Source organism: Trachymyrmex septentrionalis, unplaced genomic scaffold (genome assembly GCF_001594115.1).
Source record: "Trachymyrmex septentrionalis isolate Tsep2-gDNA-1 unplaced genomic scaffold, Tsep1.0 scaffold73, whole genome shotgun sequence".
Classification (NCBI taxonomy): Eukaryota; Metazoa; Arthropoda; class Insecta; order Hymenoptera; family Formicidae; genus Trachymyrmex; species Trachymyrmex septentrionalis.
Window position 1 is genome coordinate 789,870 of NW_017305916.1, and position 17,493 is coordinate 807,362.

At 33.8% G+C, this 17,493-nt stretch overlaps 1 protein-coding gene across 1 annotated transcript in view; it reads right to left on the minus strand.

The window, feature by feature from the left end:
- LOC108753881 overlaps window positions 1-6,780 on the minus strand; it is a 9,321-nt gene extending 2,541 nt beyond the window's left edge. The window contains exons 1-6 of the mRNA XM_018495820.1: window positions 6,627-6,780; window positions 4,363-4,457; window positions 3,667-3,699; window positions 2,820-3,053; window positions 1,514-1,924; window positions 464-729 (exon numbers count right to left, since the gene is read on the minus strand). Coding sequence (XP_018351322.1) covers window positions 464-729; window positions 1,514-1,924; window positions 2,820-3,053; window positions 3,667-3,699; window positions 4,363-4,457; window positions 6,627-6,780 — 1,193 coding nt within the window. The remainder of the gene's footprint in view (window positions 1-463; window positions 730-1,513; window positions 1,925-2,819; window positions 3,054-3,666; window positions 3,700-4,362; window positions 4,458-6,626) is intronic.
- Window positions 6,781-17,493: the final 10,713 nt, after the last annotated feature.

Genomic DNA, 17,493 nt, shown 5'->3' on the forward strand with positions numbered 1-17,493 from the left:
TTTTTTTTTCGAATTATAACTGGCACAAAAATGTATCTTAAATAAATTTTATATGAAAAATGTACAACACGAAAAAGCTATGCATTTTCTGCCGTTAAAAATGTAACCGACGTAAATCGGTATCAATCAGTTGTTTTCGACAAACGATTTCAATTTAATTCACGGCAGTATTCCCCGGCCAACAAAACTCGCAAAAAAGCGGTTCCGTTATAAGCGTGAAAAATTGATTGCACATCGTATCGGCTAATAAAAAGAAATAAAACGCGCTATATCGATTACATCGACTGCGCAATGTTGCACCTGCCGATAGTTTCATGCATTCCAAAAATATCGCAATTATTCATAAAAAAAAAACATTCATATATACTCGTACTTTCTACGAACGGGGTTGTCCAGTGTCAAATCATAGAACTGATAAAACTGAATAGAAGACGATGATAGATCGAGATATGCTAATAGTCACCTAACGTTCGGCAGTGACGGTGGCAAACGTCGTTCACTATAGTCGTAATCATAATCTTCGCCTTTTTCTCGATGAGTGATGTTCAAGATAGTCTCAATGTCAGGCGGGATGGACCTAATTGGATTTATCGTGACACCTTGTATATGGCCCACCGAGACATTCGTCTTGACTGTCACGTTCATCACGAGGATGTCGTCTGGCATGAGGATCGTCGACGATGGACTAGTGACGGGTCTCTTGCCACTGGCTTGACTGGTCTTCGTCCTCTATGTCACGCGTGTTTAATCATAATAAACTTGCCTGGTCTTTTTTAGTCAATAAAAATTTTACAGCAAATATGTTTCGTATTTAACAAATATATATGAAGACGGAGCAAAATAAATAATTAAATTTTCTAAATTTATAAATCTAAATTTGTTTTCAGATTTTTTCTTAATAAAAGAATTTAAGTTCAAAAATTTTAAAAGATTGTAAAACTAATCTAAAAATAATGTTTACTTTAAATCTATACCGCAAAATAGGTTAAATTTGTAAAAATTTGCATTATTTTTTGTTAGTTTAAAGAAAAATATGTCTTGATGTGTATATTATTTATCCCTGGTGTTTATCTTTCTAAAAAAGTCTCTTATGTCACTTTTCTAATATTTTTAAGAAGTCGTCATTTTTTTAAATTAATAAAATTTTCTGAAAAAATACCTTGAACTTTTTCAGATTCTATAAGTTTTCTTCAGAAATTATAAAATGATAAATCTTAAAAATCTTATTTTATTTCAGAATTCATATATGATCAATTCCAGAAAATATATAGCTTTTAAATTCCTGTACTGAAAGAAACAATTTATAAAAACACTTCAAGATAATTTTATTATAATTTTCTGATAACTGTATAATCAGAAATATTCAATGCAGAAATAACATTTAGTTAATTATTCTACATCAGTTTAACTGAATAAAAAATGTGTTATTGTTTTTTATTTGAGTTTTAAGAAACTATCTCATTGGTATCTATTATTTTTGCATGAAAATTCTGATTATTATTGTTATAATTACCTTAATGAGAGTGGAGTTCTCGGGCAATTTCTCGTGGATAAGCGTTTCCCCGGCATCCGTAGAAACTACGAAAGGATGCACCGTAGTTTTGTTTTTCTCAATTATATCCGTTTTCTCTCCCATCGTTGTTCCTCTCTCCGTAGCCTCATCTTCGTTCCGCTCCTTATTTTCGCTTGTGTTTTTGTTTTCATCGTTTCCATTATTGAGCGTTAATTCGGGAAGCATCGTCGTCCATTCCGACAACGAGATTGTTGAGCTATCCGTGCTAGATGCATCCTCCGTCGTCATGATCGTGGAGTCCATGAACGTGTTCGTTGAGCACGTCTTGCAGGAATCACGAGTGACAGAATCAGCGTCTTTGGATGCCGGTGTCGACTCGAATGATGCTGTCGATTCAGTGTTACTTGATAACTGGCGAATGAAGATAAATAATTGTTAACGCCGAATTGATTTATGAATAAATTTATGCTTCCGTGAACTAAAGAGAATAGTAAGCATTAAAGCGATAAAAAAATTACACTCCGACAAATGTTTTTATTGAACCTATACTGTAAATCTAAGTGTGTAAAAATGATTTAAATATATGTTTGTTATTTAGTTTTTCATCTGAATATTTAACTTTTTTCGCTGAATCAAAGATAACACACAAACATCTGCTGTTTTAATGTCGAATTGATGATTTTTGGAAAAGAAATAATGAATGGAAGGAGAGTAGTATATATATATATATATATATATACCAGGATTTTTATTTGATATCTATATGTACCAACGTATAAGAAACGAACATGGTACATATATGTATGTACCATTCGGAACGAAAAGGTTAAATATAGCATAGTATCATTTTTATACAAAAAACTAAATATTTAAATATGTAAATCTATATTTGTGTGTAGTATAGTGTATTATTTTAATACGGAAAACTCCTGTATTAATCATACACATATTGAAGTGTCACTTTTTACACATTTGGATTTGCAATGTAATAGAAAAATAATGTTATTTGATTTAATGTCTGTTCCGTTCATCACGTTATCTAAAATTATTTTTAAGATATATATGTGTATTTGTATCTCATGTATGTCAACATCAATAATTCAAATTATATTCTTACACCTAAGTTATGCATCTACCAATTTGTGAAACTAACAATAAGTGAATTCTGAATGGATAAAAAAACGATTTAAAAAAAAATATCTATGTATTTACATGCCGCTCATCCGAAAATTTTAACGAACTGTAATTTTATAGATAGAGTGACCCAAAAGGCTTTCGTTACTTGAATTATCGTACATATCATCACCTCATTCGTTAAAGTTACGGCAGTCGTCACTTCCAAGGTCGATTTATAGTCCACCGTCCCTATCAAGATTTCATTGTCCATGATGTCGGTCTCCATGGTCGAGGGCCAAGCGGTCGAGTAGGTGGCGACAGATGAGTCCTCCTCGAGATCGATCGTACTGGTGCTAATCCGTTCCTCGACCACTCTGTGACCTCGTCCTTCGACGGACGGATTCGTAGATTGATCAATCGCGGGCTGAACAATTAATGACAGGCTCTCGTACCGTAAATCGATTAGAATTTCTTCACAGAAGAATCTTTCTTTCTTATAAAACTCTATTTGCGCTTCAAAGTCTACTCGTAATTCGATCAGCCGAGTCAATTTAACGATTTCGTCTAGCTGGCGTTTAATCGGGTAAAACTTGAGTTAAACTGAGAAAACTTAATTTTTTCCAATATTGGAGCACTATCTAGTCATTGGTAATGCAAAGTAGACATGTTATAAACTATTTAACTAAAAAACTCTAAAAACAGATATTTAGAGTTAGTTTATACAAATATCTAGTAAACGTCTAATAATATATAATTTTAATATCTATAAATGTATGGCAATGTTGGAAGTATCGTTAGTATCCATATTTTTTTAAGAGTACACTTTTTGAGATTGTAAAACTTCTGATCATTAATTAAAATTTGATATTTATAAAATTATGTTAATAAGAATTGTCAATAGAAATTATTTTAGAAATCTTACTTTGTAAATAATTATACGCATTTAACAAAATTATTACAATTTAAAAAAATTATATATCTCTTTCTTTCGTCCCTGAATTATCGTTTTTCTTTAAAAAGTATGTATATATACGTACTCTTTTCTTGTGATTTGGATATGGTAATCCTAGCTGGAAGTGAATAAAAAGAGGTAAAAATTTCTTTTCAGTTTTTCTGAGATAGAAAAGTAAAAGATTTCCAATTTATTAATTTAAAACGCATAAAAATTGTTATATGGCTAAGAAATATAAATTTTACAAACAATCTTTATAAAATTTGTTACACATGTAAAAAATATTGATGCGCCTATTCAAGAATTCAAGTGAACGAATTGTGAAAATCTCCCGAAATTTGCCACAGTTGTTTCCATCGTCTGAGTAGATTCCCGTGTATCTCGCGAGATTCGAATTCTCTATAAATGGTATTCTGTACTAACGACGTTACCCATTAATAATAACGCAACACATCCATAATAGATACGTCGTCGCCCGATCGGAAACTCGTATCGTGCTACGTGATCCAATAAGGTATGCTCCATTCCAAATTCCTGAACTAAGTCGAATGTCTAACGCGTTTATAATCAATGTTTCGGGTAGATTTCATTGATTAAATTCCGCCGACTACATAAATCACCTCCCCTTAACTTCGATCCCATGAGCATGTTCCTACTATTTGGTAACTTTGGGATTTAGTAAGCTTATTTAGACCAGTTAGCGCTATTTAGCAGAAAAGGCGATGTGATAATTTACGCTTCTACTTAAAGGGTAAAGCAAAAAGAAGAAGAGAAAACGTACGAAAAAGTTGGTCTCCTTGCGGAACTTAGCGTAGTCCTTGCTGACGAAGGCGTAGGATGCGTAGTTTTGGGTGGCCTTTACTTCGATGCTGCCGCCTTAAACGTTTCCTTAGTTTTTTATTAACATTCAAGAAAGAATATTTATGCGTAAATTTTTTATTTATATGTAAATGATAATTAAGCTCGCGAAAAAGTGTTATTTGTAGGACAAATCCAACCCGGTTTGTGTTTTCCTTATTGAGAGTACGTCCGTGTAAAAGAAAGTACGACCAACGTACAGTGGGTCACAGAAAGGTTGCAACACTTTTTTTTATACGTTTCGGAACTCAGTCTTGTTCATAGAATGATTGAACATAAGTGGGTTAGATCCATAAGTAAGAGAACCAATCGCTTCGATGAGCAAATTACTTCTGAAACCCATCGAAAAAAAATGTTGTAATCTATCTGTAACCTACTGTGTATTAATTATAATGAAGAACTTTAATTAAAAGTGAAAATCGTGGAAATGTCGGATTCATATTGACAGTTCTGCACATCAGCTATACTATCGCAATGAATTTTAATTAGCAACGAATCTGTATAATACGCTCTACAGCTACTTGGCTTATTAAATTCAATTCTCTTTTCGTGCTGAATTTAAATGATAATACATACCTCATTTTCAATTATTATCTCTTTATTATTAAAGTATAAAAAAAATACAGAAATTAATAAATATTAAGGGGATTAGAGAGAGAGAGAGAGAGAGAGAGAGAGAGAGAGAGAGAGAGAGAGCGCAGCAAATATCATATGGAATAGATATTTCACATTGATCTAATGAATTATGACTAGGAAGGAGTAATGTTCAAACGAGTTGCGTAATCCGAAAACGAAATATTCATTAAAATAGTATAAAATCAGACTTTATCATTTTTTTTTTTAACTAAATGCAGAAATATTAGCAACATTTGTTAGGGAATAAAAATATGCTTTTAAGTCGATATTTGCAGGTTATTGGCCGATTTTTGTTCGGTACACGCATTCTATCTGCCGCGATATTAATATCGATGGCTATCACGTTCACAGAGCTGCCATATTGACTGTATCGAATAAACGCTCTCGCGCGGAAATTAAATCCCCTTTTAATTCACAGATGTTTCTCGCTTCCAAGAATCGACGTGTTTAATTTGCTTACGCGCGCGCAAAGCCGAGTAAAATATTTTATTTTCCTTTCACAAGCGCAGGAATACCGGATAAAATATTTCCAAATCCCAAAACGAGACGCTATTTGTTGACGACGGCATTCGTTATTTTCTCACATCGGCATGTATCAAATAAATATTTTCGCTTTCGGTAAAATATTTTTCACCAAGCCTTAACCGAGTAACCGAGCGAGACTCAATTTAGCATCGGAGGCTCGCTACGACGGTCGACCTCTTTTACCATGCAACGTAAAATTAATATTTTGAAAACACATATATGGAAGGAAAAGGTTCGATTTTCTTTTATAAATTATGAAAGGCACGAAGCATTCTGATTTAAGTATTTTAATAAGAACTAAAGAACTTAATAAAAACTAAAATATAAAATATAAAAAAATCTAAAAAGAATCGAGGAACCTAAAGAATTAAATTTGTAAAAATTAAAAAAGTCCGCTAGAAACAGAAATTATACAGTTCCGAAAAAAATCACAGTTTAAATAAATTATTTTCATTTTAATTAAATAATTTTTTAACTATAATATTGTTCGTTTTTGTTTATTCTCTTTTATTTTTATATATTTTATATATTTTTTTATGAAAAGTCTATTAATATTACAAAAAGTATGAAGTTAATAGAATTTAAAGAGAATCGAGGTAACTAAAGAATTAAATTAGTGAAAGTTAAAAAATCCTTATAAAAAGTACGCAGGTTCGGAAATGGCATTTTAAGAATGCAGTGAGAGCGCACGCATCGATGAAAAATTATTTTCATTCTAACTAAATATTTTTTTAACTATAATATTGTTCGTTTTTGTTTATTCTGTTTTATTTATTCCATTACGTGTTCTTTTTGTTAAAAGGTCTACTAATATTACAAAAAGCATTTCACTTTAATAGACTTGTATTTCGTTATTTTTCAGTATTGCGTTTTTTCCCCCCGATATTTAATAATGGTCTGAAAGGCAATATTCCTGACCAAGGAATTTCGCAATTAATTCAATAGAAAACACAAGCCAGGCGTGAACTGGGCCGGGTGGATCGTAAGCATGGGACAGTTCCCGATGCGAATTTGCGTGAAACTCACTGCAATTGTAGGTGGATGGACAGCATTGTCCTTCTCGAACGATCGGGCTGCAGCCTTGAAGAGGTGGGGCGCACGCAAGCGGAACGCATCGTATGGCGCCCATCGCGCAGAAACAATTGTCGCATGCGGCCCTCCACTTGATGTCGCGAACCATCTCGCCCTCGACATAAGTGCGCTCGCCCACGCGACATCCTGGACAATCATGTGCCGTGAGAGTCGTGAGAATGAAACTGTGGAAACTCGGCCCTCGCGCAATTTCTTCCACCGCGCCGCTTGCGCAGAAAATAACGGATGGCGCGGATGTCCGGATACTCGAGATCCGAATATTCAGACATTCCGTCCAGATTTCTGGAATTTCGATAGCGCGACGACGAAAGCATGCAGAAAGAATGATTTTTGCTAAAAGTTCTAACATTTTGCTGAATAGATCTGAAAATAATTTTGTTGAACTAATTGTGCTGGAAACTAAAAAATGAAGAGCAATGTTACAAAAAATTTTGATATTCTGGTAACCAGTTTGGTTTCCCAACAAAGTTATTTTGCTGATTTAACCAAATTATTTTAGATCTAGAAATTGTATTTTTTCTGTGCAGAAATACGAGTATAGCAAAGGGTTGCATATCATGTCAAATTCAACATTCCAATCTTAAGTAAAAGTGTAATAATCCGTAAAATCTTAATCGTTGGTTTTGGTCTCAATTTTTATTCTAGTACTTCATAGAAATATATATAACTATACAACGGATCACATATTTCTATCTTTTCCTACTGGAGGTTTCAGCTTGTTTGAGTGGAGCTATACGCTCTGGAGGAGCATAACGTCGCTCTTTTGATGGCGTCATCGTGTTAGCTCATAATAGCCTCGTTCTGGCAAGCAGTGACCTCGAGGATATTTGTCCATCCGGGAGAATTAACGAGTCGTCGTGGTTCGAATCGTTATTTACCAACTTCATGGTCAGTCATCGCGACGGCAAGGCCACAACACCGCCCATCTGACGGGAGGGGTGGTTTCCGGTGGTGCCCGTTAAAATTAAGCCATCCCCGAATGTCCCAGCAGCCAGTGACAGCGGTGGCATCGTCGTAGCGACCGAGGCTTAAACCCAGCTTAAATTTAAGCGGCCGCGGTGAAACTGAGCGTTAAATGAACGGCAATCTGAAACGCCGACTCGTAGTTTCTCTCCGGAGCAAAGTGTCGGGAGGTACCTACTACGACTTCTTTATCACGTTACATGTTTTTCTATTGCTGTCGGACCCCATAACTAGAAAATTCAGAGACGATTCCTTCGGTGCTCGCCCTTGGCGGGGATATCGGTCGCTCTCGTGTACAGAATGTAGCAAAGTCGCGCGTTTTTCTCTGAACCGCAAATATCAATAGAAATGAAAGAAAGGATTGAGAGCTTCGAGATGTTGAGTTAACTTCTTTTTTTAATTATTTAAAATTAGGTATAATAAATAAGAAAAATATAATTCGCGAGGTTTGTTTAAATTAGATTTTACTTAAAACAATTTAGAAAACAATTTAGAAAAATCTTTAGAATCTTATATATATATATATGCACATTATAAAAATATTTTATATTTGTGTTAAAAAATTGATCCTTATTGTAAACATTTTTGTGTTGAATCTTTAATATATTCCAGTTTTAATTTCACACTTCAATATTAACTACAATGTGATTATTATTTTAAATATTAAATATTAAATATTAAATCTTAAATCAATATTTTCTAATGTTTAGTAAACTAGATTAAGCAAACGAATAATATAAAAATAATAATATAAACAAATAAGGTATAATTTCAAAACGTAAATTCCATTTGAAACATGGTTTTGTTGAAATATCCAATCTAGATATAGATCTGGAAGTAATTTTGTTGTGCCATCAAAATAATTATGTAGAACTCTCAAACTAGTTACTAGAATGTCAAAACTTTTTGCAGCATTGCTCATCACGCTTGAGATTTCCATGTATGATGTAATTATTTTGATGGTTTAATAAAATTAATTTCAGATCTGTATTTAGCTAAATTTTAGATATTTCAACAAAATCGTTCATGATAAAATAAATAAATAAAAATGGACATATTAATTTAGCATATTATAAACGTTAATTTTACTGAAGAAATATATTTTCACACAATGTGCTTCTAAAATTATGTCAAAATGTAATTTTTACGTATATTAATCTTTTACATAATATTTTTATGTTAAATTAATACAAGAGATTAGTGGACTGTTTAGGACATGTAAAATGTGTACAGTTAAAAACACTAATTTGTAACTGTACATTTCGGCTGTGCTTTGAATTAAATATATTAAGAGATCAAAGTGTTAAAGTTCATCAAAAATTTCCTAATCAAGATCCCTTATTAAGACAAAAATATCTTTAAAATGCCTTACAATTCCGTGCAATTGCTTTAAAATATTTATATATAGTATGTTACTTTAAATAGTACATCATTACGGCGTTTTCTTGTAACTTACAGCTTAAACCACCGGGCGATGAGACCGAGCATTAAATGAACCTCGTCGGCTATCTGAAGGTAGAATCCTTGTGGAGTAAGTGTCGCAAGGTGATATAACGTCAGCAGTAACTCTTCGTTATTAAGTTACACATTTCATCACAACTTTCGAGAGCGTGCTTCGGCGGAGAGCTTTAGTCGCGCGGCGGTAAATTTCGGAATAATCCTTAATAACCCCGATTTTCTTCAAGTTTTCTACTCACACAAGCGAACTTTAATAAGTTCCTTCCTCATACACGATGCCAATGTATGTAAAACAATCTCTGTTTGTTCACTGTATCACGTTTATCATGTTACGCTATCTCTATTAGCGTTCAATTTGTATAAATTTTATCTTAAAAGAACTTTGTTTATATACTCTTACGCAGAATGAAATCTCTGATTTAATAGGAAGTTGGAAGATACTTTCTATTCGTATATTTTTTGCATTAATTATATTCTGAAGAAAAAATAATATTTTATGAAATTTTTATATCCTTTATATTCCGCTGGGGTTTTATTAGATTCATCTAAAAGTTAAGGGCTAAACACCTCTGCGTAACAGCACGAAGCTTTTGATCGCGCTATCGAGTTTCCGGGAAATTTCTCAACTGGTGGCATCCGCTTGCTCGAATTCAGTTAAGCGGACTAGAACTCGTAAATGACAACAATTTGAACTCACCGTTTCCCGATACCGGCGCCATTGTGGACGGATGGTGGTCTTGAAAAGAAATAAGGAGGGCTATTGGTAAGGCACTTTAAGTAACTCGTGATGTCGCCGTGATAAAAGTACACTCACGAGTGCAGTTATAGGCGACTGGACAGCAGGAATGGGGCGCGTACAGCGGAGTGCATCCCGGTAGAGGCAGCAGGCACTTGGGTCGGAGGCATCTTCTTGTACCGGATATGCAGTAGCAGTACTCGCACCGCCGCGAGCCCATCATCGCCGACCCTGAGCCATATTGAATTCCATCGTGCAGACATCCTAATACATTTGAAATTTATTTGGACACTTTTCCCATTTTAGTCTAATTAAATCAGAATAGCCACCTTTTTTATTATTATGTAAACGATCATTTGAAGCGATTTTTGTACCTAATTAAAAAATTACTCTATTGTTAATTACCTATATATCCTATATTATTGTGATTGTTCCGTAATTTATTAGTAGGGTAGAGGGAGATCAGTTAGAGCATAGGATCAAGTTGGTACATGCAAATATCTTAGTAACCGAAACCTTAGCAATGCATATAGACATTTCTATGCAGTATAGAGACTACTCAGCTGAATACATTAATTTGTGCTCTTTTTGTCAACGGTCAAATACGTGCGCTTTTTTATTTTCACATGCATCGAAAGTAAAATTATTATAGGATTTTCTTTTACGTTCTACGTGGTAATTAAAGTAATTATATGTGTGCGTGCGTGTGTGTGTACGTGTGTGTAGAGGGAGGGGGGAGGGGTGAATATGGGTGTGTATGATAAAAACTAAATATATTATTCCGACATAAGCTATATTAGTATACTTTTTAACTTTAATATTTAAGTTACTATAGTACACTAGTATATGTTTATTCCTATAATATATTGTATCTCTTTTCAATGAAACATTTGTTACTATCTTTCCATTATAACGTAAGATTTGTTATTATTTTTTGTCCACTATTTATGGATACTGCTTCGTCTAACGTCGTCTGTTTATTTCAAAGAGAACTGGAAGATCTATATACAATAGTTAATCTTTAATTGCAATCGAGCACTGAATGGAGTTTTTGGAATTTACGTTAAATTGCTCTCGTTAAGATCGTTTCTGTCCGTGAGATAGTACGTGAGCTTCGTCGAACTTCAGCGAAGTTTCTTGGCGCTCGATAATTTATTTAACAATGCTTTCAAGAACGATACAAGCTTTATATATTTATAAAGTAACGTAAAAGGTTGTTGTTTCAAGAGAAAATACAACCGACGAATGCTATTGCGTTTTAATATTTAATATATTTAATTCTGTTGCTTCTCAACTCGGAATTTTAGTTTCATAAATAGATTTAGTAAACTTTACAGCTTTCAAGAGATACGCTTAAATTAATTCACTTATATGAATAAAAATAATATGTTGATGTTAAATAGAAAACCCAAAAGCTTTTAGTTAATAAATAGCAACCCTTTTTCGTTATAAAGGTAAATATTGAAGCAATTTTTTTTTTTGCAATTGAATTAATTATATAATATTGCTGAATTAATTAATACATATAACGCGTGTTATGTGTATTTTATAGAATTTTATTTTATTGTTGCAAATGAAAATAATACGGTAAAATGTTACGGTACCTAACCAATGTTGTATCGCGTAAAAAGAAAAAAAATGTACTAGCATAAACTTTGCAGTAACAAAGAAATCCTGAATTAATTTAAAATTACGTTCGTTTCAGCAGTAACGAGCCATCTTAACCCCTTCTGTGTTATGCCCGAGTTTAGCCGAGTGTTCTACCTTCTTCAATTTATTTACCCAAGTTTACTCGAGTGTAACGAGGCTCATTTATTTACCACAGAGGTAGTCCAGACGCTCTTTTCAGAGAGACGGAGTTAGAATGGAAATTATTAAAAATAATAGCGGCCCTGCTAATGTAACTCTCAGAATACAGTCGCAATATTAGCAATATATAATACTGTCACTCGAGAAGAGAAAACGAATTAATTTTCCTACATTTAAATAAGTGTATTGAAAATTATAAATTACTTGCTACAACAAGATATGTCATATTGACGTCATATTGTCATTTTATCGGATAAGTACAGCGCAATGTAAGAAAGACGATTATTTGTACAATATAACGATACATTACTGGGCAGAACAAATAATAAAGTATAAAATCAACAAAATAGAAATACCTTCCGTACGTGAGTAGTGCTGAGTATGCTTCTCCTCATCCTCAGCTTCTATGTTCGTTTGTACACTGGCTCTCCGCAACATATTCTCGACGTCGCCTGTATATAAGTCAGATAATAAATTTAAACCCTAGCCACGATTAACTCTTTAATCTGTTTTCCCATGAAGACAAAACTTTTATGCGTTTTAGATAAACTTTGTAAAAAGGATCGAGAGCGTGCGGATATAGCAGATCTTTTCCCTAACCAAGAATAATAATTGTATAATAATTATATACTTGTACATTGAACGATTAAATTATAATCTATACAAAATTTATACAATTATTTTAAAAAGATACTTGGTATTTTTTCATAATTTCCCAGGTTGTGTTCAGAAAGATTTTTCGATCCTACACAGATTGGAAAATTTATGTTAAATTTAACAGATTTTTACGTATCATCTAAATTTTTATATTGATTTAATATAAAATGAATATATTAGGATATAAAACAAATATTATATAAAAATTAATATAAAAACGTAAAACTAACGCAATTTGTAAATAAATTGTAAAAAGCATACATTTTCAGTAAAATAAATATTTATATTAAATTAACACATTTTATTTATTTATCTTAATATTTACGTTTTAAAATATATTTTATTTGCATTAATTGTTCACTTATTCATAAACTGTGTTATTTTAGTTTGAATAAATGTTAAATATCAATTTAATACAAGTTCAAATAACCAGAATAACATTAAATTAAAATTTGGAAAATTCAACACAAAATTTTTAACAAGAACCTGTTTTAATACAAACACAAATATTTTTGACTGTGTATTGCTGGCTACAATCGAATTTTATTGATGATTGATCAAAGGGATATCATCGTACTAACGTGATTCGCCGCATACCATCTCGGCGCAACATACGTTCTCGGCCGGCGAGCGAACATGACAGCCGGACGGTGGTGGATTCGGCAATCGCGGGCACACTCGGAGCCGGCATCTCAATGCACCTTCGGTGCACCAGCACTGCAGGCAGGGCTCGGACGTACTCACAGCCGTTCCTTCCTGATATCGGCGACCCTCGTATCTACATCCTGCAATCGCGAGTAAATTTCTCGTTACGTAACAAAACTTTAATTATAGTGTCCGACCGGGTTATCGAAACTTGCAGAAGTATGCACAATGTCTCGCGCGGTGCAATAACGTGCCCGGAATTTTGGAGTGTTACGCTTCCAAGAAAACATATACCTTCATATGAAGCAAAAATTTTAATTATTTTATAACAATTTTTCTACTCGCTTTCTATAAATATACATGTATGTATATATATGCAACATATAATTACACACATGTATAAAGAATTTTTTTTTCTCTTCTTCCCACGTATTTTACTTTATGTTTCTATACATTGCTTTGTTTTAATAAATATCAAATTTTTGTGCAAATTTTGAATTTCGAAGAATAACGAATAAACGATCTAAAATATACTGCTTCATCGGTAAAATTTAGTGATAGATAGTAATGAAGTCACACGGATTTAGATATCTCTGAATATCCGTGCAAAAAATAACAGACACAATTGAAAAATTTTATTTGTCACTGCTCGTGTATAAGTGTGTATAAATTCGACTTAGTAATAATATAGGATTAACTTGATTGAATTTTTTGTTCGACTCATTCTTGGTATCTTGGTGGTCAATTCTTGATGTAATATACTGCACAACTCGAGAGAGGATGTAAAGCGATTCGCAATATACACTCTATTAACAAAGACAAAGTAACGCTTGGTGAGTGTGCCACAAGCGTACGGAAAGGCCCCAATTAATAAAATCCAATTAGTAGTTAATTAACGCCCGCGAAACTTTCGCACGCGACGCGAGCGCCGAAAGTTACATTGGCGACAGCTAAAACAATTACCGGAAAACCATAATCGCGTAGCCGAAGAGACACGCGTTTAACTTTTCAGTAGAGAGCATTGTCTCTGAAGAAAACTTTTCAGAAAGAGAATTCAGAAGTTACTTAAACGCATATACTTCAATCTTATCGCCGAAGTATCAGAAGTATGCGGATGCGTTTTAACTTTTAAATTGGACATGATTCCTCCTGAGATTCTTTGTGAGAAACAGAGAACTTGAAAAAGTCTACTTGAAGAATAAATTAAAATTTTGTTTTTTATTATAATAAAACTTGTTATACTGATTGACACAAAAAAATTTACAGAATGCAAAAGTAAATACTTTAATTTTCTATTGTTATAATTTAGATAATGGACAATAGAACATTTTCAATTACAGAGAGATTTTAGTTGTGACGATCTAGCCTGATCGAAACGAAGCGTGTGGGAAATGCTGAAAGGCTCTACTCCAATTCCGAACGCGTACGCCAAAACGTCGAAAAAATCGCTACAACACGGACTTAAGCTGCGGAAATATTTGCACGCTCGGCTGTGAGCGACATCGGTCCTTCCGAAAATGGAATTTCCAATATAAATTCCGCGTACATCTCGCAATGAAGGTACCCGAGGGCTTTTGGTCAGGATTGACACTGATTTCATCCTGTGATATCGAGTAGCTAGAAAGCGATGTTAAAACGAACGATATTTAATCTACAGGACTTTCCGGGAAGGAGGACAGACGGATATGTTTTGTGCAATCGATTAACTTGAAACACGTTCGCAGTATATGATAGCCACTTATGAGAGTGATTCGCTGGAAATTTACGAAAGCATAGTAGAACCCAAAATTGCTATCATCGACCGAGATTGTTCTTGAAAACTTGAATTATTATCGTAATACTCTTTTGCATATTCACCTTCGTCGTGTCACGTCGTCTGAATGTGAATTGTTATAAAATCTATTATATATCTCTTTTATATATATAAAGAAAAAGATTACAGGCAAAGAGCTATATGTACGAGATAAGAATGTAAAATACTTTTTTAATAAAAATTAAAGATTAAAATTAAACTTCAAATAAATACATTAGATACATAATTAATACAAATGAGCGAAAAAAATCTTTGATTACAGCGGATCTAGTGCTTAATATAAAAAAATTGTATTATCATCGAATATTAGACAACAGTCTTGATTCTTGTAAGGTTTTGAATGTTATAATACCTTCGCGCGACGATTTCAAAGTTAATTTGCGTTTGAGAACATTAACAATAAGTATCACACTCCGACTGAGTCTGCTATTATTCCGCTGTTAAAGCGTACGCATCGCGAATGCAGCGAGAACAAGAAACGTGTCTAATAACCAACTCCACCGTCCTCTCGCTTACATATTGGCGCCTTTATTCTCTCTCGTCGTAGCTCTCGAGCAGTATAACGCGATGGATGCAGCGGCAATGTTAGAGCCGTCATTAGTCCCGGGAACGTAAGTACGGCACCGCCGAGGGCCGCGATAGTAAAGGACACTTCAGGCTTGGCCAGAGCAGCTCGCGCCAAGAGAGAAACAAGCCAAGTTAGTTAATGGCGCAAAACCGGAAGTCCTCCCCGTCCGCGCCGGTGCGCCGGAGAGAAGGACGCCTAGCTCTCTCGCCGGGAGGATTTTAATCCCGCTACATTGGACAAGGAGATCCTGCAGCGTGAAGATTTTGTTACGAGCACTTCTCAGTGAACGTGAGCGCCGTTCCGCCAGGACGACGCGACGTGCAGGAGTGACTGTAAGCCGTCCTTGCGAGCGGGTGTGTGCGAGTTTCTGCAGATTTCATTAGCGCACGGCGTACTCGTATCCGTGACGTCCGTTAAGATACAGGTTGACATATACGTACATTAGCACCGTTAGCTGTTATTATCTTGTTTCCTGCTAATGGAAAGTATTACTAGACATGATTACTAAGAAATGATTAATTAAAAATTATGAGTGCTCGTTCGCTTTTAATCTCTTTCATTTTATAATTTACAATTTAACTCTCGACTATACCAACGAGTTATTTGGACTCGAAACGAAAATCTTAGACGGCTGATACAGTCTGTATGATTGGTACTACCAAGAAGTTTTAAATTGTAAATAAAAAGAATTTTTAATCTTCCTCTCTGTCAATTGCCACAAGATGGAGGATTTACTTGCATTGTGTATACTTCAAACGGAATACTTTAGAACTTGGGTACGGTTTTCACAGTTGAGTTAAGAGTTAAAGATAAAACTACTATACTATATTGTATATGCAACCTTGGCTCAAAATATTGGACTCATTAATCATTACTTAAAGTCCTAACTTAAAAATTGATTTATATTATTTTTGCTGTAAATTATTTTTTGTTTCAAACATTCTATAAAAACTTATATGTAATGCCAATAACTAATAGATATACAGATAAAAGAATTCCAGATAAACGAAGAAAAGACCAAATTTTTAACTAAGACTGCAAATTTCTGTATCAAATGGCTATTTCAATTTCATTTTCTTATAAAAATTGAAAGTGTCTTCAGAGTTAATATAAGAATCGTAAATAATCTTTTATCGAAGCTCTCGTTTTCGTAATTTTACATAAATAACTTGAAGATACATAATATTTTTAATCGTTCGCGTTTCCGAAGAAATGTTCGTTCATTCTGGAATGTAAGGAAAAATTATGAGAGTCACCACATTATTATATCGTTGCATCTCATTGCCAAGTCGGCACTCACTGCCAAGTGCAACGTGCGATGCACGTGCGATGGTGCGCCGCCAGTCGATCATACCTGCGGTATGAATGGAGCGAACTCTGGCCTTAGCTTTCCATCCACATTCTCTCTCTCTCTCTCTCTCTCTCTCTCTCACGAATCCCTTCATTCGACTACACAACCCGATCGTCCCGGATGGAATAGCACAAGCTATAACGTATAACTATTACACACACGCACGTACGCACTCTATCCACTGTACGCAACGAACGAGAGACGTAGGCGAGAGAATAGACAACGACGTCGCGGAGGCTGCTGATAGTGATACCGAATAACCTTTGTTTCAGTTGGAAGGACAATGTCTAACTTAGCGATAAATTTTCATGATTCTAATACTTAGACACATGGAAAGAATGAGGTATTTAAACATTTATCTGCATACAGATGTGAAAACACTTTTTTTATTGGACTATTAAAATAATACGTAATAATAATTACGTATGCAACTCAAGCATAATGAGCAATATTGCAAAAGTTTTGACATTCTAAGACAACTTGAGCGTATTACATAATTATTTTGATAATCCAACAAAATTATTTTCAGATTTGTACAAAGATACTTCAGGAAAATCATTTTTCCCATGTATTTTCAATGAAATTTTAGATGAGCTGGCTTTCGTTACCTTTCTTAAAATAAATACTATTATCTATTCTCAACATAAAAACGTACAGAACAAAAAACTGAATTTTTGAAAGTCACAGCTTCTACGAATAATTAGTGTAGTTGATGAGCGTGTTTAATTATTTTCCTCTTTTTTACATTAATAGAAACTAAGCAACATTTTCAAAAAATAACTTTTTATCGTAAAAAAAAAA